Source organism: Marmota monax, unplaced genomic scaffold (genome assembly GCF_021218885.2).
Source record: "Marmota monax isolate L192 unplaced genomic scaffold, Marmota_monax_Labrador192_F-V1.1 WCK01_AAM20220418_F8-fsc00412, whole genome shotgun sequence".
In the NCBI taxonomy this organism is placed as follows: domain Eukaryota; kingdom Metazoa; phylum Chordata; class Mammalia; order Rodentia; family Sciuridae; genus Marmota; species Marmota monax.
The window spans coordinates 441,592-464,369 of NW_026693360.1; the positions used below are offsets into that span (position 1 = coordinate 441,592).

General features: G+C 38.7%; 1 protein-coding gene across 1 annotated transcript; it reads right to left on the reverse strand.

Moving 5' to 3' along the window:
* Nucleotides 1-2,617: 2,617 nt before the first annotated feature.
* LOC124101145 (thyroid receptor-interacting protein 11-like) lies at nt 2,618-19,002 on the reverse strand. Its single transcript, XM_058583286.1, is given in 11 exon segments — nt 2,618-3,128; nt 3,130-3,430; nt 3,433-4,289; nt 4,771-4,883; nt 4,885-6,472; nt 12,674-12,747; nt 15,106-15,404; nt 15,583-16,506; nt 17,213-17,327; nt 17,428-17,574; nt 17,716-19,002. Coding segments are annotated over 11 exon segments (6,135 nt in total). The 5' UTR covers nt 18,922-19,002.
* Nucleotides 19,003-22,778: the final 3,776 nt, after the last annotated feature.

A 22,778-nucleotide genomic window follows, 5' to 3' on the forward strand; every position in this document is an offset into this window, starting at 1 on the left:
ATTCCTACTTTAGATTTTGGATTTTCCTTTGTCCCGGGCTAGCAATATACAGCACAACACCCTCTTGGTGGGGTCAGCAGCAGTGAGTGGCAGCTGCCCAACAGTGACAGGATCATCAGGGGAAGCAAGCATCACACTGCAGAGCACTGTGCTTCTAGGCACGTGGTGTGGTGCGTGCATTTTCAATTTGAGATGTTTTCATTTAAAGTAGGGTTAAGTAGAGGAGCATCTATCATACCAACCGGGCAGAGCTCCAGAGGCAGTTGAACATTTCTCATATGAACCGTTATGGGAAATTCCTTTACAATGTATGGAAGAATGATAATTTAAATAAGTGAGCTAAGAAGAAAGGTGACACTGTGTGAAGCAGTGTCGCCTGTTAATTTTTTGAAAAAACAAGTTTTAACCATCAACACATAATCAAAACTTCCAGTCTTCCAAATACATTAGAAATATACAGTAATCACAGCAAAATTGACAATCAAATTTCACTCTAGTTGGAGCCAGAGCTCTTTACATATTTGAACTACTCTTGTTTTCACCTTTTCTTGCTATACAAATGTTTCTCTAAGGCATAACTATATTGACAAAATCTGCAAGAAAAAGCTCTTCAATGTACAACTTCTAAGTACTAATATGTACATCCTCATAAACTTAAGTTTCAAGTCAGGAATTTTTGTATAATGGGCCTGTAAAAATTAAAGAAGTACTCTTATTCTTAAGTTCTAAACAGCTGGTATTGGTGCAAAGACGTGATTTCACTGATCCTTAGGATGCAAGTGTGTCTGGTGGCTGTTGTGGTGGTCATCACATCAACCTATATGCATGATGAAGTCACAGAGAACCACATACACAGAGTTGTAGGGGACCGGTGTGGGAAATCTTATTCTCAGACTTTTGATAAAAATTCTTCTAAAGAAGATTAATATTTGCTTCAGGTACATTTTGTGTACTATTAAAGAAACCACAAGTAGTACTTCCTTTTCTATTTGTAAATTGCTTGAGGTTAAAAGATAAACCACATGTCCCTATCCTAAAGAAGCTTGAAAATCAAATAAAGAAATGAGAAGCTGAAACTGAGAGAAAATTTAAAAATGAAAGGAAAAGCTCATATATTTGGCCACTACGTATATTGTCTTCACTTTTTATTTTTGTAGATTAAGATAAAAGATAAATCAAAACTTTTCAGCATGTTAGGTGAAATTGAAGAAGGAAAAAAAGTAGAGTATATAGCAAATACTTCTCTGACACCCGCAATTTCTAAAACCATTCAGAATATTTTATCAAAATTAATTTAATTTTGTTAAAATTCATATTAAATTATATAATGAATATTAAATAATTTGATTTATATTAAAATTTATTTAAATTAATTTTATTAAACTACTCTTAATGAAATTTTAAAAAATTAAATATGAATCATAATTTAATATAAATAAATTTTATTAAATTAATACATAAAATTAAATTAATAAATTAACAAAATTAAATTCATAATCAAATTAATAATTTAAATTAATGAAATTAATTCATATTAAATTATTTGATTTATTTTAAATAATTTAATTTATATTGAATTTTATTTGAATTAATTTTAACAACAATGTTCTCAAGGGTTTTAGAAATTACAGGTGTCAGAGAAGCATTTGCTACATAAACTGCTTTTTCACTTCTCTGATGTCAACTGACTTAAGCTAGAAACTTTAGATTTATCTTTTATCTTAATTTACAAAAATAAAAAAGGTTTTAACTACTCCTTTCTTAACTTTTTTATCTTTCAAACTTTGTATTAATTTATTTCTCTTCCCCACTTTCTTATCTTGATCAAATGTTTTTTAAATGTGTTTATAAGCATTACTGTAGGGCCCAGTAAAGTATGTAAACAGTCCCGGTATTTTATGATACATTCTTACAAATTAAAAAGGATGCATGTGATTATACTTTGGGTCTGACTGACAAAAGTCATCTTCGTTCTGGACATATTTAACATTTAAAAAATGAAATGAAGGTCAAGTGACTTTTTTATAGAATGAAGTAAAATGGATAGGTGTCATGGTGTTTGGATTAAAAGAATCTTAGAGTTTATCCACTAAATTTCATGTTCAGGCCCTTCCCACTGTAATTTTCGTTTAGTAGTTATACAGTATTTTCTTTTATAAACTAATGAATTTACAACTTTTTGCTACATCATATTTTGTTTTTAGCTATCCCAAATTCTGAAGTATGTATCTTTTTCATATGGGTTTCATATGGGTTGGATTTTTCTTCTATTCTGTCTGATATATAAATGTATCATTATCATCTTAATATAATTAAATGTAACAAATATAATCCTAAAAAAAGGGATTGGAGCTATGGTTATTATTGCTGTTGATTACCTGATAGCATCAGAGCAAAATATCACATAAAAAAGAGGACTACGGTAAACAAAGAAAAATTTATTTTAAAACAGTGCTACAGCAAACAAACAAACACACACTAAAAATGGGGAGGGGGAGACAAAATACCTGGTACTTTATGTATCAACTTTTTTTTTGTCCCTACAAATACATCACTTCTTTTCTTTGAAAAGGCCACCTCATAAAAAGAACAAAATATTTATTTATTCTTTAAAGTGCTAACTCATCTCTGGCTTGAGAATCACTTTGAATTGCTTTCAAAGGTCCTTTAGTACAACCCTGGCGCTATTGTCCAGCGACACTGGCAATGGTGTAAAGGTGGTCATGAAGTCTGAGATGGGATTCAAAAGGAGATTCCCAGGTCCACCAGGTCCAAGTCCAGCTAGGCTAACCAGTGGCACAACCGCAGAACGCAATGCCAAGAATGGATTCACAGCCTCTCTTTTACCAGCTCTGAACTCTGCTGTGTCTGTCACACTTCTTGGTACATTGGCACGTTCCTTTCTCCTTCCTCTGGAGTCTAGACACTTCATGGCATGAGCAGAAAGTTTTGGTGATGGAATGGATGAATGAGATTCTGTTTCCAGAAACTGGACAAAAAGTTCTGAAAAAGAACTCTTCAGCCCAGGTTGCTCATTTGGTGTCAAAGGTGTGTTGGGGACACATTGGGATCCTCCTGCAAGCCATCCCATCATCCACTTAGTAACACCACCATCATCTCCATTCAAACTGCTCCATTTCCTCCTTTTGAATGCCCAGGATGCTTCCCATTAACCTTAACACTTTGGGACGCTGATTTTTCCGTGTCTGGAAATGCCCAATGAACAGGTTTCTCATTAGGGCTTTGTCCACTTTTCCTTCTGTGCCATTTTCCGAGCTCATCCATTTCTTTTGGGCATCGTCCAATATTTCTCGTGGGAGCTCACTTTGTTCGATCTGTTCTTCATTTTGATGGAAGTGTTGTGTAGGTCTGGTTGCTGTATCCAACACACGGTCGGCTTCATCCAAGCATTCTTGTAATAACGATACCTCTCTAGATTTTCTGCCTTTTACTTCCTTTTGGTGGTACGTTGTCTTTCCTTCTCTAATTCAGCCGAATACATAGCTTTTTCTTCTTGTTGGGAATGCTCTAGAACCTTTTGCAGGTTAGTGAGTGACATGGCATACTGCTTTCCTTGTTCCTGGTAGAGCGAAAGCTGCAGTGCGTTCTCATCCCTCTCTTGGGAGAGGAAACGCACCTGTTTCTGCAGGGACTCTACCTGCACACTGGCTTGATGACTTGCATTAGAAGAGGAGAGCAGCTTTTCCTCCAATAGTGTGACTTTCTCTCTCAGGTTCCTCTCTCTCTTCTCTGCAGCCCCAATTTCCCGGCTGTAAGAATCTTCTGATTCTAGAAGATGGCTCCTCAGGCTTTGTACCTCCTGCTTTAAGTGTAATTCTTTGTCACGTAAGTGTTGAACCTCTTGCTCTAAGGTCCGGTGTGCCATCGGTTGGTGCTTTAGAGACAAGGTGACTTGGTCTCTCTCCTGCTGAAAAAAGAAGGTCTTCTCCTGCATGGATTCAAGTGCTTTTAAAAGCTGACTGAAGTCCCCAGCCTTGCCATCTTCTTTTTCTAGTAACAGCTGCTCAAAGGCAAGAGCTTGCTCCTTCATGGACTGGCACTCGTACTCTTGTTCTAGCAGGACCACAGAGAACTTCATGTTCATCTCTTGTAATGCTTGATACTCCATTTCTTTTTCTTGGGGTGTTTCTATCATTTTTTCATTTTCCCCTTTGAGTTGAGAAATGACCATTTCTAAATTTAATATTCTCTCTTTTAGATTTGTTATTGCTTGCCTCAACAACTCGTTTTCATTCACTTTGTCAGTGAGCTTTTCATTTGAAGTGTGATAGTAGGAGCAAATGTGACTCCATTTTGTTTTATAACTTCATCCTGTAAACAACCATGCCAAGTAGAAGAGTCATGACTGGGGCAAGATGTTCTTTTCCTTTTGCTATTGAAACCTTTAAGAACTGGAACTACCTAATGGGGCATTGTTTCTGTAACTAGGGTAATGGGGCTCTGTTTCTGTAACTGGGGTGACTGGGCTAAATGTGATTGGTTAGGCTTCCCTCCGCTTGACTGCACTGTCCTGCTTCTGTAACCTGGCTTGCTTGCATTGGCTAGACCCCCTGAACATCCCTTTTGCGGTTTTCAGGCTTATAAGGAGTGCCCTTGCAATTGTTCAGGGCTGATCAGGGGAACAGCTTTATGTTCTGGTCAGCTGCCACTGGTGTGCTTCAATAAAGGCTTGATTCGATTATACGTGAGTGGTCTGGAAGTCAGTTTATGAAACCCTGGGACAAAGCTTTAACTATAACAGAAGAAAGAAACTGATCACTTTTGGCTTGGATGAAGAGGTCTTTTTCCTTCAGTAAAGTTTTTAACACATCTTGTTCTTCCTTTAGCTGTTTAATTTCGGAATCCATTTCTTCATATTTTTTTGTTTTCTCTGTCTGTGGCAGCAGCAGTTGCATCAGACAACCTGTGATTATTTTCCTGGAGCATCCTAATGGTGGCCTCTTTTTCTTGCAGTGATTGTCTCAGCTCTCTGACCTCTGATGACTGGGAGGTACATGATGACGCAGCCAAGAGCTGGGGTGGAATCATATCAAGTTTTCCTGAATAAGTTTTAGCCTGAAGAGCTTGTTGCTGGATAGCTTGAGTGAGTTTTCCAACTTCATCTTCAGACAGCTGATCAATCTGGTTGGTTAAAAATCTACTCTTTTCATTTACAAGTTGAATTTCAAGTTCCTGTTGTTGGATTCCTTTCACTCCTTTTACAGTTTCATGGTTACACAGGTCTTGTTTTTCACTTCTGCTTTCTATACGAAAACTTTTAACTTTTGTTTTTTGAAAACTATCAGAATTGTCTGCTGGAGTGTTGTGTGTGTCTTCCTGCAACTGGGCTTTTATTTGTTCACTGGTTTTCCGCAAATTCCCAATTTCCTCCTCTTTCTGCTCCATCACAGAAGGCTGCGATTGACTCCATTCCAGCTTCAAGGTTTCACACTGTTCCATTATTTGTTGCTTTTCCACACTGAGCTGCTCTTTTTCTCTCTTCAAGACCTCTGTGTCATTTTGTGCCAAAGATAATTGTTCATTTATGTCTTTTAGTTGATCCTCAAGTTCTTCGATCTTCCTGGCAGACTCTAGTTTTTCAGTTTGTAGAACCTGAATCGTTTTTTGCAAGTCACAGATTTTAGACTCATCAGTTATTGTTACTCCCAAGTCACTTTGCTGTAACTGATTTTCAAGTTTTTTAATTCTTTCTTCATAGTCATTTATTTCCTCTCGATACAGGTGACTCATCTCTGCCAGTTTCTGTTGATGTACATTCTGCAAAACTGCAATTTCACCTTGATGATTATCAAGGTCTTGATTTCGGTTTTGTTCAAGCAGCTTAATAGTATTTTGTAGTTGGCAGATTTCACATTGATCCGAATTGTGTGTTTGCTGTGCCTGAGCAATAGCGCTCCAATGGCCAACTTCGAATTCGAGTCTTGAAACTTCAATTGACAGTCTGTTGATTTCTTGTTGTGCTGAAATGATGTCACTGAAGTCCATGTCATCACCTAGAAAAGCTGAACCATGACTGATGTCATGACCGAATGAAGACAGGGCAGTGGTTGATGGTACACCACCAGCTCCTGAATGCAGTGGTTGGGCAGCTGACTTCAGTTGCAGCATCTCATCCTCTAGTACAAACTGTCTTGCTTTCAGTTGCCTGATTTCGACTTCTTTCTGTGCCAGTTCATTTCGGTAATTTGCAGATTGATGTTGGATCCGTAGCTTGGATGCTGCATACCTTTCTTCCAGGTCAGTACAATAATTTTTAAGTCTTTCATTTTCATATCTGATCATCCCTTTGGTATCTTCAATGTTCTTTCTCCAATAACTAGGTAAACCTGCTTCTACATCCTCAAAATTGTCGAGAACCTCGTCCTCAGTGACGTTGGACTTATGGCCTGTGAGGGAAGCCAAGCTGTGCCCCACCTGACCCAAGGAGTGGCCCCAGCTGGAGCCTAGGCCCCTAAACCAGGATGACATCTTCCCAATTTCAGTGAGCCACCAGACCCACTCTGAAAACCACCTCCGTCTCTATCCACCTCTGCTCTGAAACTCCTGGAATGTTGGGGGTTCAATTATGACCCAAACACTCAGAATTCTGTGCAGGGCGGGGCTCCTGCCAACTGTTGCTTTCTGCCTAGAAATGCAGAGGCCTGGCCTGTGCTTGCGCCAGTGACTAGCCACCAGTGGCCCAGTCACCCCCACGGGGCCTGGGCTCTTCTCTCCACTTTCCACCCTCGGGCTTGGGTGACTTCTAGCCCAGTGTTAGCAAGTTTTCCCAGCTGGCAGGCTGCCCCTGCCACCTGGGCGTTGGCTGCCATATCACCCCTACCACATTCTTAATGATAATAAACTTGAAACTTTCCCACTAAGATCAGGAACAATCAAGTGTCTCCTCTCCTACTACTTCTTTTTAACATCTTGCTGAGTTGCTAGCTAAAGTCATAAGGCAAGAAAATGAAATTAAAGACATAGAGAAATGGGAAGAAAGATAACCTTGCTTGTTAAGGCGTCTTCCACTTAGGGAACATCTTATAATCTTTACCTTATTCTATGTTGGTCATTAATATCTTTATAGCAAAAGTTAGGTTACATCCAACTTCTTCAGGTATCAAGTCAGTTTTGACCCCTTCCTAACATGCTGAGATCACATAACTTGTTATGTGAGGAAGGTGTCAAAACTGATATATATTTGTAGTTTTAGGTGGTCTCAATACATTTTTCTTTTATTCATTTTTGAAGATCAAATGCAGTGTCTCAGGTTTACCTGGTGAGCACTATACAACTGAGCTCTAGGCCCAACCCCACAACTGATTTTTTTAATGGGTTGGGAGTATATCTCAGTGGTAGAGCCCTTGCCTACTAGCTATGCAGTCCTGGGTTTATTCCGCAGCACCAAATATGATGATTTTTTAATTGATTTTATATTTTTTAATACATGACAGTGGAATCAGTGTAGTAAGTCTTACAATTCTTTCTACACATATAGAGCACAATTTTTATATCTCTGCTTGTATATAAAGTTTCGTCACACCAATTCATGTCTTCTTACGTGTACTTTGGATATGGATTGACATTTCACCGTCATTGCTAACCCCCTCCTTCCTCCCTTCCCCTCCCACAACTATGCCCTATCTAGAACTCTATTCTCCCATGCACCCCTCTCTACCTCATTATGGCCAGTCACCTTATACCAGAGAAAACATTGAGCATTTGTTTTTTGGGATTGGCTAACTTCACTTACTATTATTTTCTCCAACTCCATCTGTTTACCTGCAAATGCCATGATTTTATTGTCTTTTATTGCTGAGTAATATTCCACAAATGGTGCTGGGAAAACTGGAAATCTATATGCAACAAAATGAAATTAAATCTCTATCTCTCACCATGCACTAAACACAACTCAAAGTGGATCAAGGACCTAGGACTTAAGCCAGAGATTCTGCATCTAATAGAAGAAAAAGGAGGCCCTAATCCTCATCATGTGGGATTAGGCCCCAACTTCCTGAATAAGACTCCTAAAGCACAAGAATTAAATTAACATCTTTAATTTAATTGAGTCCATCAATAAATGGGATGGACTCGAACTAAAAAGTTTCTTCTCAGCAAAAGAAACAATCTGTGAGGTGAATAGAGAGCCTACATCTTGAGAGAAATTTCTTACCCCTCACACATCAGATAGAGCACTAATCTCTAGGGTACATAAAGAACTCAAAAAGGTAAGCACCAAAAAACAGATAACCCAATCAATAGATGACCTTTTTAAAGACAGAATGATTTCATAAGGATAGTATCAATCATTATATATAGATTTTTAAATAAATTATGAAGTGTATTGGATACTATTCATCTTAACCACACTGAAGGCAAGAATGTACATGCAGATTCCCAAATCAAACCGTCACCAATTAACAGGGAAAGCGCTTATTACTACTAGGCTGGGGAGAATGATATTGAAGATCAGAGACTCCTTTTCCACATGTATGCCTTGTAAACCTAATGTGTTTTTGTTATTTGTACATTGAGATGCACTTGCTACAAGACTAGACTTGACTTATTTATAAGACTAGGCTTTATATGACTTCAACTTATTTATGAGACTGGGACTTCTAATTTTTTTATATAAATAAGTCCTAATCTTATTTATTTATTATTTACTTTAAGCATAGTTTTTAAGCTATAATTTTAAAGCAGATGTATACAGGAAATGTTGCTTTTCTCCTCTTTTCTCTGAAATATCAGGCTGTCTGCTTTACCTGCTAACTTGGGAAAGCCTGTGGAGTGCTGATGCTCTCTGCTCTCTCCTGTGCATCCTGTGGTTACAGGCAGCATGTAGTTTGTGCTCTGGCATGGAGTGGCATGGCACTGCCCTGGCATATAGAGCTGGTCCATCCAGAGGTGAAACCTAGGGGCAGCAAGTTATTTTTTATTTTTCCAAACATACCCTTCCTTGCTGAGACTAGGGCCTTTCCTGGACCCCTGGTAGGGAGTACCTGAAGCCTGGACAGGGGAGCCTGGATTCTACTCAACTGCTCTAGTGAGTCAGGTCATGCATTTCTTCATACTGCAGCTTCATGGCAGCTTCTATTCGAATAACATTCTGAGCTAGGTTTGGGGTTTGAAAAGCAAGATATGATTATTAATAACAAAGGAACGAAAGGAACAAGATGGCAGGTAAAGAACCCTTTAGCTAGAGGACAGTGTACCAGCAGTAGTTCCTCCGAGTGACCTCTACTCCAACAGCCATGAGGAGGAATTGCCTTGGTTTGTGCTCTCCGTGGGTCTGGAGGGAAGCGAGCTCTCCACGGGAGATAATGTGTCTGGCTCTGGTGCTCAACCCTGAGTTCGTGATTCCTGCTTCCCTCAGGAGCACTGTCTTTCTGTTTTTTATTGCTACAATGGAAGACCACAGACTGGGCAATTTATAAAGAAGAGAGGCATTCTTTTTAGGTTACTTTCTATTAGTTCTAATCAGTTATACAAGACAGCAGAAAGCTTTTCAATTCATTGTACACAAATGGAGCACAACTCTTTGTTTCTCTGGTTGTACATGATGTAGAGTCACCATGTGCAGCCATACTTGTACCTAGGGTAATGATGTCCATCTCATTCCACCATCTTTCCTAGCCCCATTTCCCCTCCTCTTCTCTCCCTCCCATTTGTCCAGTGAAAGTTCCTTCATTTTCACTCTCTCCCCCATTATTTATCAGCATCCACTTCTCAGAGGGAACATTTGGCCTTTGGTTTTTCAAGATTGACTTTCTTTTCTGAGCATGATGTTCTCTGACTCCATCCATTAAGTCCAACTGTCATAATTTTAATCTCTTTTAATGCTGAGCAATATTCCATGGTGTACATTTACCACATTTTCTTTATCCATTTATCTAGTGAAAGGCATGTAGGTTTGTTCCACAATTTAGTTATTGTGAATTGACCTGCTGTAACCATTGATGTGGCTGTGTTACTACAATATGCTGATTTCAAGTCCTTTGGGTATAGACTGAGGAGATGGTTAGCTGGGGTAAATGGTGGTTCCATTCCAAGTTTTTCAAGGAATCTCCATACTGCTTTCCATATTGGCTCTACCAATTTTCAGTCCCACCAGCAGTGTCTGAGTGTACCTTTTCCCCCACATCCTCAGCAATACTTAATTTTGTTTCTATTCTTAATGGCTGCCATTCTGACTGCTTTTCTCTTGTTGCTTTAGATGTTACACATTTTTTTATATATTTGTTGATTTATTGTATATCTTCTTCTGAGAAGTATCTCTTCAGGTCCTTGGCCCATTTATTGATTGGGCTATTTGAGTTTTGGTGTTAAGGTTTTTGAGTGATTTATGTATCATACAGATTAGTGCTCTATCTGATATGCATGCGGGAAGAATTTATTCCTAATTAATAGGTTGTATATTCACCTCACGGATTGTTCCTTTTGCTGACAAGAAGCTTTTTAGTTTGAGTCCATCCCATTTATGGATTCTTGATATCAATTCTTGCGCTATAGGAGTCTTATTAAGGAAGTTGAGGCCTAATCTGACATCATGGAGATTTGGGCCTACTTTTGCTTCTAATAGTCACAGTGTCTCTGGTTTAACTCCTAGGTCCTTGATCGACTTTGAGTTGAATTTTGTGCATGGTGAGAGATAGGGGTTAAATTCAATTTTGTTGCATATGGATTTCCAGTTTTCCCAGGACCATTTTCTGAACAGGCTATCTTTTATCCAATGTACATTTTTGGTGGCTTTGTCAAATATAAGATAACTGTAATTATGTGGGTTAGTCTTTGTGTCTTCTATGCTGTACCATTGGTCTACAGGTCTATTTTGGTGCCAATACCATGCTGTTTTTGTGACTTTTGCTCTGTAGTATAGTTTAAGGTCTGGTATAGTGATGTCACCAGTTTCATCCTTCTTGCTAAGGATCTCTTTGACTATTCTGGGTCTCTTATTTTTCCCAGATGAATTTCATGATTGCTTTTTGTATTTCAGTGAGGAATGCCATTGGGATTTTGATTGGAATGCATTGAACCAGTACAGTGCTTTTGGTAGTATGGTCATTTTGATATTAATTTTGACTATCCAAGAACCTGGGAGTTCTTTCCATCTTCTAAGGTCTTATTTCTTTCTTTAGCATGCTGCAGTTTTCATTGTAGAAGTCTTTCACATCTTTCATTAAGTTGATTCCCAAGATTTTTTTTTTTTTTTTGAGGCTGTTGTAAATGGGGTGGTTTTCCTCATTTCTCTTTCTGAGGATTTGTCACTGATATACAGAAATACCTTTGATTTATGGGTGTTGATTTGATATCCAGCTTCTTGGCTGAGTTCATTTATTAGTTCTAGAACATTTCTGGTGGAATGGTTTGGGTCTTCTAGGCACAGAATCATATTGTGCACAAATAGTGATAATTTGAGTTCTTCTTTTTCTATGTGTATCCCTTTAATTTTTTTCATCTGTCTGATTGCTCTGGCTAAAATTTCAAGAACTCTGTTAAATAGAAGTGGTGAAAGAGGGGATCCCTGTCTTTTCCCAGTTTTCAGAAGGAATGCTTTCTATTTTTCCTCCATTTAGAAAGATGTTGCCATGGGCCTTAGCATAGTTAACCTTTACAATGTTGAGGTATGTTCCTGATATCTCTAGTTTTTCTAGTATTTTGAATATAAAGGGATGCATTTTGTCAAATGCTTTCTCTGCATCTATTGAGATGATCATAGGATTTTTGTCTTTGATCCTATTGATGAGACGAATTACATTTATTTATTTCTGTATGTTGAACCAACTTGCATATCTGGGATGAAACCTACTTGATCATGGCACACTATCTTTTTGATATGATTTTGTATTCAATTTGCCAGTATTTTATTGAGAATTTTTGCATCTATGTTCATTAGAAATTTTGGTCTGAAGTTTTCTTTCTTTGGTGAGTCTTTGTCTGGTTTTGGAATCAGGGTGATATTGGCCTCATAGAATGTGTTTGGAAGTATTCCCTCTTTTTCTATTTCATGAAATGGTTTGAGAAGTATTAGTGTGAGTTCTCATTTATAGAGCTTATAGAACTCAGCTGTGCATCCATCCCATTCTGGGCTTTTGGGGGGTTGGTAGGCTACTGATGGCATCCTCTATTTTGTTGCTTGAAATTGATCTGTTTAAATTGTGTATGGTGGGGTTAATTAGAGGAGCATCTATGATGCCAACTGGGCAGAGCTCAGGAGGCAGTTGAACATTTCTCATATGGACAGCTATGGGAACTTCCTTTTCAATGTATGGAAGAATGGCAATATATAAGTTAGTTAAGAAGAGAGGTTAGACTGTGTGAATCAGTGTCACCTGTTAATTTTTTGGAAAAATAGTTTTAACCATTAACACATAATCAAAACTTCCTATCTCCTAAATACATTAGAAAGATGCAGTTAATCATGGCAAAATTGACAATCAAATTTTGTTCTAGTTGGAGTCGGACCTCTTTACATCTTTGGACTAGTTTTGTTTTCACCTTGTTATACAAAGGTTTCTATTTCTGGATCCAAGATGGTGGGCCAGAGGGAGGCAGCATTCTGCATTGCCCTGTGACCTGGGATGCAAGTAGTGAGACTACTGCTTCTCTGCAAGCTTATTCCTGCCCTCTGCATTTGTTCAGGGCTCCAAACCTCAGGGTCACAACTACTCACCCAGGCAGGGCAACCAGGTACCCAAGTGGGACCATAGGCAGCTGAAGCAGCACCCTCAAAGAACTTTCAGCCATCTATGGGAGCAGAAAGCACACATGCCGCTCCCATGGAGAACACCTGGCAGCTTCCCATGAGTAGAAACTGTGGTCATCATCCCCATGTGAACCCCATTTACCAATGTGGGCTTCCCCCAGTCACCACCATCTTGGTTGGGACCCTGCAACAGTGGACACAGTCCCCTATGTGCAGTAGTCTGCCTGCAACCAGGAACTTCACACAGGCTCTGATGTCAGCCAACACTGCAAGCCATGGAGTTGGTCACAGAACTCATTTTCTGCCACCATCTCCTGGCTCCCCCCACCCGACCTGACACCCCACTGCTGAAAGCAGGAGCCTCCATCTTGGGTCACCTTCATCACCATCTTCCACGTACCCAGTTTCTAACTCCCCCTCTCTCCAGCAGCCACTAACCTGGCACAGTGACACTCTAATTACCTTAACCACCCTGAGGGTGGAGATACCAGCTAACTACAGGGGACACCACCTATCAGATGAGAAGGGAAGCAGGAAAGATACTGATCCCCAAGCAAAACAAGCCCTTTGTCTTCCTTCAAGATTTTTTTCCCCTTCTCCCTCTCCTGTCTCCTGCCCTCACATCCCCAACATGTGTGAAGCCTAGTACATTGCCTGAATTAGGATTTTGAGAACTGGGATGTCTGAATAGTATATTTGAGTTGTGTTGTACATTCTTTTTATTTTTCTATTTCTTTATTCATTCACCAATTTCTGATATTTTAACATTTTTTATTTTAATTTTTTGATATATATGTGTGTTTGTTTTATGTACTCTACTGTCTTCCCACTTTCTTGTCTGATCTATATAGCCACTAGGTATTTTGTCTTCACTTTTTATTTTTGTAAATTAAGATAAAAAATGAATCAAAAGTTTCCATCTCAAGTTAGGTGAAATCGAAGAAGAGAAAAAAGTAGATTATACAGCAAATAGCTCTCTGACACCTGCAATTTTGAAAAACATTGAGAACATTTTATCAAAATTAAATTATTATTAAAATTCATATTAAATTATATAATGGATTTTAAATAATTTGATTTCTATTAAAATTTACTAAAATTAATTTTTAAAATAATCTTTAAAAAGATCAATAAAATTTTAAATGTAAATCATTAATTTTATTAAATTAATAAATAAAATCAATAAAATGAATTAAATAAATGAAATCAATTAAATTCATAATTAAATTATTAAATAAATTAGTGAAATTAATTCATAATAAATTATATGATTTATTTCAAATAATTTAATTTATATTAAATTTCATTTGAATTAATTTTAATAAAAATGTTCTTAATGGTTTTAGAAATTACAGGTGTCAGAGAAGCATTTGCTACATAATCTGCTTTTTCACTTCTCTGATATCACCTGACTTAAGCTAGAAACTTTTGATTTATCTTTTACCTTAACTTACCAAAATAAAAAAGGATTTAACTAACCCTTTGTTCACTTTTTCATCTTTCAAAACTCTGTAATGTTTTATTTCTCTACCCCACTTTTTTTCTTGATCAAATGTTTTTAAAAATGTGTTTATAAGCATTACTGAAGGGCCCAGCAAAATATGTAAACAGTCCAGATATTTAATGATACATTCTTACAAATTAAAAAGGATGCATGTGATTATACTTTGGGTCTGACTGACAAAAGTCATCTTCCTTCTGGACATATGTAACATCTAGAAAATGAAATGAATGTCAAGTTACTTTTTTATAGAATGAAGTAAAATGGATAGCTGTCATGGTATTTGTATTAAAAGAATCTTAGAATTTATCTACTAAAATTCATGTTCAGGCCCTTCCCACTGTAATTTTCATTTAGTAGTTATACAGTGATTTCTTTTATAAACTAAAGAATTTACAACTTTTTGCTACATCATATTTTGTTTTTAGCTATCCCAAATTCTGAGGTATGTATCTTTTTCATGTGGGTTTCATATGGGTTGGATTTTTCTTCTATTCTGTCTGACATATAAATGTATCATTTTTATCTTAATATAATTAAATGTAACAAATATAATCCTAAAAAAGGGGGGTTGAAGCTATGGTTATTATTGCTGTTGATTACCTGATAGCATCAGAGCAAAATATCACATGAAAAAGAGGACTACAGTGAACAAAGAAAAATTTATTTTAAAACAGTGCTACAGCAAACAAACAACACTAAAAATGGGGAGGGGGAGACAAAATACCTGGAACTTTATGTATCAACTTTTTTCTTTGCCCCTACAAATACATCACTTCTTTTCTTTGAAAAGGCCACCTCATAAAAAGAACAAAATATTTATTTATACTTTAAAGTGCTAACTCATCTCTGGCTTGAGAATCACTTTGAATTGCTTTCAAAGGTCCTTTAGTACAACCCTGGCGCTATTGTCCAGCGACACTGGCAATGGTGTAAAGGTGGTCATGAAGTCTGAGATGGGTTTCAAAAGGAGATTCCCAGGTCCACCAGGTCCAAGTCCAGCTAGGCTAACCAGTGGCACAACCGCAGAACGCAATGCCAAGAATGGATTCACAGCCTCTCTTTTACCAGCTCTGAACTCTGCTGTGTCTGTCACACTTCTTGGTACATTGGCACGTTCCTTTCTCCTTCCTCTGGAGTCTAGACACTTCATGGCATGAGCAGAAAGTTTTGGTGATGGAATGGATGAATGAGATTCTGTTTCCAGAAATTGGACAAAAAGTTCTGAAAAAGAACTCTTCAGCCCAGGTTGCTCATTTGGTGTCAAAGGTGTGTTGGGGACACATTGGGATCCTCCTGCAAGCCATCCCATCATCCACTTAGTAACACCACCATCGTCTCCATTCAAACTGCTCCATTTCCTCCTTTTGAATGCCCAGGATGCTTCCCATTAACCTTAACACTTTGGGACGCTGATTTTTCGGTGTCTGGAAATGCCCAATGAACAGGTTTCTCATTAGGGCTTTGTCCACTTTTCCTTCTGTGCCATTTTCCGAGCTCATCCATTTCTTTTGGGCATCGTCCAATATTTCTCGTGGGAGCTCACTTTGTTCGATCTGTTCTTCATTTTGATGGAAGTGTTGTGTAGGTCTGGTTGCTGTATCCAACACACGGTCGGCTTCATCCAAGCATTCTTGTAATAACGATACCTCTCTTTCTAGATTTTCTGCCTTTTCCTTCCTTTTGGTGGTACGTTGTCTTTCCTTCTCTAATTCAGCCGAATACATAGCTTTTTCTTCTTGTTGGGAATGCTCTAGAACCTTTTGCAGGTTAGTGAGTGACATGGCATACTGCTTTCCTTGTTCCTGGTAGAGCGAAAGCTGCAGTGCATTCTCATCCCTCTCTTGGGAGAGGAAACGCACCTGTTTCTGCAGGGACTCTACCTGCACACTGGCTTGATGACTTGCATTAGAAGAGGAGAGCAGCTTTTCCTCCAATAGTGTGACTTTCTCTCTCAGGTTCCTCTCTCTCTTCTCTGCAGCCCCAATTTCCCGGCTGTAAGAATCTTCTGATTCTAGAAGATGGCTCCTCAGGCTTTGTACCTCCTGCTTTAAGTGTAATTCTTTGTCACGTAAGTGTTGAACTTCTTGCTCTAAGGTCCGGTGTGCCATCTGTTGGTGCTTTAGAGACAAGGTGACTTGGTCTCTCTCCTGCTGAAAAAAGAAGGTCTTCTCCTGCATGGATTCAAGTGCTTTTAAAAGCTGACTGAAGTCCCCAGCCTTGCCATCTTCTTTTTCTAGTAACAGCTGCTCAAAGGCAAGAGCTTGCTCCTTCATGGACTGGCACTCGTACTCTTGTTCTAGCAGGACCACAGAGAACTTCATGTTCATCTCTTGTAATGCTTGATACTCCATTTCTTTTTCTTGGGATGTTTCTATCATTTTTTCATTTTCCCCTTTGAGTTGAGAAATGACCATTTCTAAATTTAATATTCTCTCTTTTAGATTTGTTATTGCTTGCCTCAACAACTCGTTTTCATTCACTTTGTCAGTGAGCTTTTCATTTGAAGTGTGATAGTAGGAGCAAATGTGACTCCATTTTGTTTTATAACTTCATCCTGTAAACAACCATGCCAAGTAGAAGAGTCATGACTGGGGCAAGATGTTCTTTTCCTTTTGCTATTGAAACCTTTAAGAACTGGAACTACCTAATGGGGCATTGTTTCTGTAACTAGGGTAATGGGGCTCTGTTTCTGTAACTGGGGTGACTGGGCTAAATGTGATTGGTTAGGCTTCCCTCCGCTTGACTGCACTGTCCTGCTTCTGTAACCTGGCTTGCTTGCATTGGCTAGACCCCCTGAACATCCCTTTTGCGGTTTTCAGGCTTATAAGGAGTGCCCTTGCAATTGTTCAGGGCTGATCAGGGGAACAGCTTTATGTTCTGGTCAGCTGCCACTGGTGTGCTTCAATAAAGGCTTGATTCGATTATACGTGAGTGGTCTGGAAGTCAGTTTATGAAACCCTGGGACAAAGCTTTAACTATAACAGAAGAAAGAAACTGATCACTTTTGGCTTGGATGAAGAGGTCTTTTTCCTTCAGTAAAGTTTTTAACACATCTTGTTCTTCCTTTAGCTGTTTAATTTCGGAATCCATTTCTTCATATTTTTTTGTTTTCTCTGTCTGTGGCAGCAGCAGTTGCATCAGACAACCTGTGATTATTTTCCTGGAGCATCCTAATGGTGGCCTCTTTTTCTTGCAGTGAGTGTCTCAGCTCTCTGACCTCTGATGACTGGGAGGTACATGATGACGCAGCCAAGAGCTGGGGTGGAATCATATCAAGTTTTCCTGAATCAGTTTTAGCCTGAAGAGCTTGTTGCTGGATAGCTTGAGTGAGTTTTCCAACTTCATCTTCAGACAGCTGATCAATCTGGTTGGTTAAAAATCTACTCTTTTCATTTACAAGTTGAATTTCAAGTTCCTGTTGTTGGATTCCTTTCACTCCTTTTACAGTTTCATGGTTACACAGGTCTTGTTTTTCACTTCTGTTTTCTATACGAAAACTTTTAACTTTTGTTTTTTGAAAACTATCAGAATTGTCTGCTGGAGTGTTGTGTGTGTCTTCCTGCAACTGGGCTTTTATTTGTTCACTGGTTTTCCGCAAATTCCCAATTTCCTCCTCTTTCTGCTCCATCACAGAAGGCTGCGATTGACTCCATTCCAGCTTCAAGGTTTCACACTGTTCCATTATTTGTTGCTTTTCCACACTGAGCTGCTCTTTTTCTCTCTTCAAGACCTCTGTGTCATTTTGTGCCAAAGATAATTGTTCATTTATGTCTTTTAGTTGATCCTCAAGTTCTTCGATCTTCCTGGCAGACTCTAGTTTTTCAGTTTGTAGAACCTGAATCATTTTTTGCAAGTCACAGATTTTAGACTCATCAGTTACTGTTACTCCCGAGTCACCTTGTTGTAACTGATTTTCAAGTTTTTTAATTCTTTCTTCATAGTCATTTATTTCCTCTCGATACAGGCGACTCATCTCTGCCAGTTTCTGTTGATGTACATTTTGTAAAACTGCAATTTCACCTTGGTGATTATCAAGGTCTTGATTTTGGTTTTGTTCAAGTCGCTTAATAGTATTTTGTAGTTGGCAGATTTCACTTTGATCTGAATTATGTGTTTGCTGTGCCTGAGCAATAGCGCTCCAATGGCCAACTTCGAATTCGAGTCTTGAAACTTCAATTGACAGTCTGTTGATTTCTTGTTATGCAGAAATGATGTCACTGAAGTCCATGTCATCACCTACAAAAGCTGAACCATGACTGATGTCATGACCGAATGAAGACAGGGCAGTGGTTGATGGTACACCACCAGCTCCTGAATGCAGTGGTTGGGCAGCTGACTTCACTTGCAACAACTCATCCTCTAGGTCAAACTGTCTTGCTTTCAGTTGCCTGATTTCTACTTCTTTCTGTGCCAGTTCATTTCGGTAATTTGCAGATTGATGTTGGATCCGTAGCTTGGATGCTGCATACCTTTCCTCCAGGTCAGTACAATAGTTTTTAAGTCTTTCATTGTCATATGTGATCATCCATTTGGTATCTTCAATGTTCTTTCTCCAATAACTAGGTAAACCTGCTTCTACATCCTCAAAATTGTCGAGAACCTCATCCTCGGTGACGTTGGACTTATGGCCTGTGAGGGAAGCCAAGCTGTCCCCCACCTGACCTAAGGAGTGGTCCAAGCTGGAGCCTAGGCCTCTAAACCAGGGTGACATCTTCCCAATTTCAGTGAGCCATCAGACCCACTCTGAAAACCACCTCCGTCTCTATCCACCTCTGCTCTGAAACTCCTGGAATGTTGGGGGTTCAATTATGACCCAAACACTCAGAATTCTGTGCAGGGCGGGGCTCCTGCCAACTGTTGCTTCCTGCCTAGAAATGCAGAGGCCTGGCCTGGGCTTTCGCCAGTGACTAGCCGCCAGTGGCCCAGTCACCCCCACGGGGCCTGGGCTTCTTCTCTCCACTTTCCACCCTCGGGCTTGGGTGACTTCTAGCCCAGTGTTAGTAAGTTTTCCCAGCTGGCAAGCTGCCCCTGCCACCTGGGCGCTGGCTGCCATATCACCCCTCCCACATTCTGAATGATAATAAACTTGAAACTTTCCCACTAAGATCACCAACAATCAAGGGTATCCTCTCCTACTACTCCTTTTATAACATCTTACTGAGTTTCTATCTAATGTCTTAAGTCATGAAAATGAAATTAAAGACATAGAGGAATGGCAAGAAATATAACCTTGCTGGTAAGGTGTCTTCTACTTAGGGACCATCTTATAATTTTTACTTTTTCTATGTTGGTAATTAATATCTTTACAGCAAAAGTCAAGTTACATCCAACTTCTTCATGTATTAAATCAGCTTTGTCACCTTCCTTCCATGTTGAACTCACGTATCTTGATACATTAGGAAGGTGTCAAAACTAATATTATATATATATATATATATATATATATATATATATTTTTATATATATTTTTATATATATATTTGGTTATAGATGGACAGAATACCTTTATTTTATTTTTATGTGATGCTCAGGATCGCGCTCAATGCCTCATGCATGCCAGGCAAGAGCTCTACCACAGAGCTCTTGCCCCAACCCCCAAACAATTTTTTTTAATGTGTTAGGAGTGTATCTCAGTGGTAGAGCATTTGCCTACCAGGTATGTAGTCCTGGGTTTAATTCCCCCAACACCAAACAAGATGACTGTTTTTTGTTGTTTTAGAAAGAACAATTTCATATTGTATTAACCATTATATAATGATTATAAATAAATTATTCAATGTATTGGACACTATTAATCTAAACCATACTGAAGGCAAGAATGTGAATGCAAGTCCCCAAATCAATGCATCACCAATTAGCAGGGAAAGGGCTCATTACTACTGGGCTGGGGAGGATGATATTGAAGATCAGAGACTCCTTTTCCATATGTATACCTTGTCAACCTAATGTACTTTTTTGATTTGTATAATGAGATCTTCTTGCTATGAGACGAGACTTGACTTATTTACAGTCTAGGACTTCTTATATGACTTAGACTTATTTATGAAATTGGGACTTCTAATTTTTTTCTGATAAGTAAGTCCTAATCTTATTTATTTACTTACCCACTTGAAGCATAGATTTTAAGCTATGATTTTAAAGCAGATGTATACAGGAAATGTTGCTTTCCTCCTATTTTTTTCTGAAATATCAGGCTGTCTGCTTTACCAGCTAACTAAGGAAAGCCTGTGGACTTCAGTTGCAACAACTCATCCTCTAGTACAAACTGTCTTGCTTTCAGTTGCCTAATTTCAACTTCTTTCTGTGCCAGTTCATTTCGGTAATTTGCAGATTGATGTTGGATCCGTAGCTCGGATGCTGCATACCTTTCTTCCTGGTCAATACAATAATTTTTAAGTCTTTCATTGTCATATCTGATCATCCATTTGGTATCTTCAATGTTCTTTCTCCAATAACTAGGTAAACCTGATGCTCTCTCCTCTCTCCTGTGCATCCTGTGGTTAAAGGCAGCATGTAGTGTGTGCTCTGGCATGGAGTGATATGGCACTGCCCTGGCTTATAGAGCTCTTCCATCCAGAGTTTAAACCTAAGGGTAGCAAGTAATGTTTTTTTTTCCCCCAAACATAGCCTTCCTTGCTGTGGCTAGGGCCTTTCCTGGATCCCCCCTTGGGAGTACCTGAGACTTGGGCAGGGGAAACTGTATCCTATTCAACTGCACTAGTGAGTCAGGTCATGCATTTCTTCATACTGCAGCTTCATAGCAGCTTCTATTGGAATAACGTTCTGTGCTGGGTTTGTGGTTTGAAAAGTAAGATGTGATTATTAATAACAAAGGAATGAAAGGAACAAGATGGGAGGTAAAGAACCTGTTAGTCAAAGGACTATACCAGTAGTAGTTTCTCCCAGTAACCTCATTTCCAACAGCCATGAGGAGGAATTGCCACTGTTTGTTTTTTCTCTGGGGTTGGAGGGAAGCAAGGTCCCCTGAGACATAGTGTGTCTGGCTCTGGCTCAACCCTGAGCTCTTGATCTCTGCTTCCCACAGGAGTCCTGTCTATCTCTGTTTTTTATTGCTACAATGGAAGACCACAGGCTGAGTAATTTATGAAGAATAGAGGTGGTGTTTCTTTTTAGTTTATTTTTTATTAGTTCTAATCAGCTATACATGAGAGCAGAGAGCTTTTCGATTCATTGTACACAAATGGTGCACAACTTTTTGTTTCTCCAGTTGTATGTGATGTAGAGTTGTACCACATGTGCAGTCATACATGTACCTAGGGTAATGATGTCCATGTCATTCCAACCATTTTTCCTATCTGTATCTTCCCTCCCCTTGGTCCAAAGTTCCTCCATTCTCACTCCCCTCAACCCCCATTATGGATCAGCATCCACTTACCAGAAAAAACATTTGTCCTTTGTTTTTTGGGGGATTGACTTACTTTGCTTAGCATGACATTCTCCATTTCCATCCATTTACCTGTGAATTGTTTGCTATAAACATTGATGTCACTGTGTCCATGTAGTATGCTGTTTCTAAGTTCTTTGGGTGTAGACTGGGGAGTGGGACAGTTGAATCAAATGGTGGTTCCATTCTCAGTTTTCCAAGGATTCTGCATACTGCTTTCCATATTGGCTGCACCAATTTACAGTCCCACTAGCAGTGTATGAGTGTGCCTTTCCCCACATCCTCGCCAACACTTATTTTTGTTTGTATTCTTAATAGCTACCATTCTGACTGGAGTGAAATAAAATCTTTAGAGTAATTTTGATTTTATTTCTCTAATTGCTAGAGATGTTGAACAATTTTTTTATATATTTGTTGATTGATTGTATATCCTCTTCCGAGAAGTGTCTGTTCAGGTTCCTTGGCCCAGTTATTGCTTGGGTTATTTGTTTTTTTTTTTTTGTGTGTGTGTGTGTTAAGGTTTTTTTTTTTTAGTTTTCAGTGGACACAACATCTTTATTTTATTTTTATGTGGTGCTGAGGATCGAACCCAGTGACGTGAGCATGCCAGGCGAGCGCGCTACCTCTTGAGCCACATCCCCAGTCCACAGTTTTTGAGTGCTTTATATGTCCTAGAGATTAGTGCTCCATCTGATGTGCTTGTGGTAAAAATTTGCTCCCATTCTGTAGGCTCACTATTCACCTCACTGATTGTTTCTTTTGCTGAAAAGAAGCTTTTTAGTTTGAATCCATCCCATTTATTAATTCTTGGCTTTAACTCTTGCACTATAGAAATCTTATTAAGAAGTTGAGGCCTAATCCTACATGATGGAGATTTAGGCCTACTTTTCCTTCCATTAGGTGCAAGGTCTCTGGTTTAATTCCTAGGTCTTTGATCCACTTTGTTTTGAGTTTTGTGCATGGTGAGAGATAGAGGTTTAATTTCTGTGCTCTCTATTCTGTACCATTGGTCTACAAGTCTATTTTGGTGCCAATACCATGATGTTTTTGTTACTATTTCTCTGTCATATAGTTTGGATCTGGAATAGAAATGTCACCAGCTTCACTTTTCCTGCTAAGGATTGCTTTGTCTATTCTGGCTCTTATTTATTTTTTATTTTTTT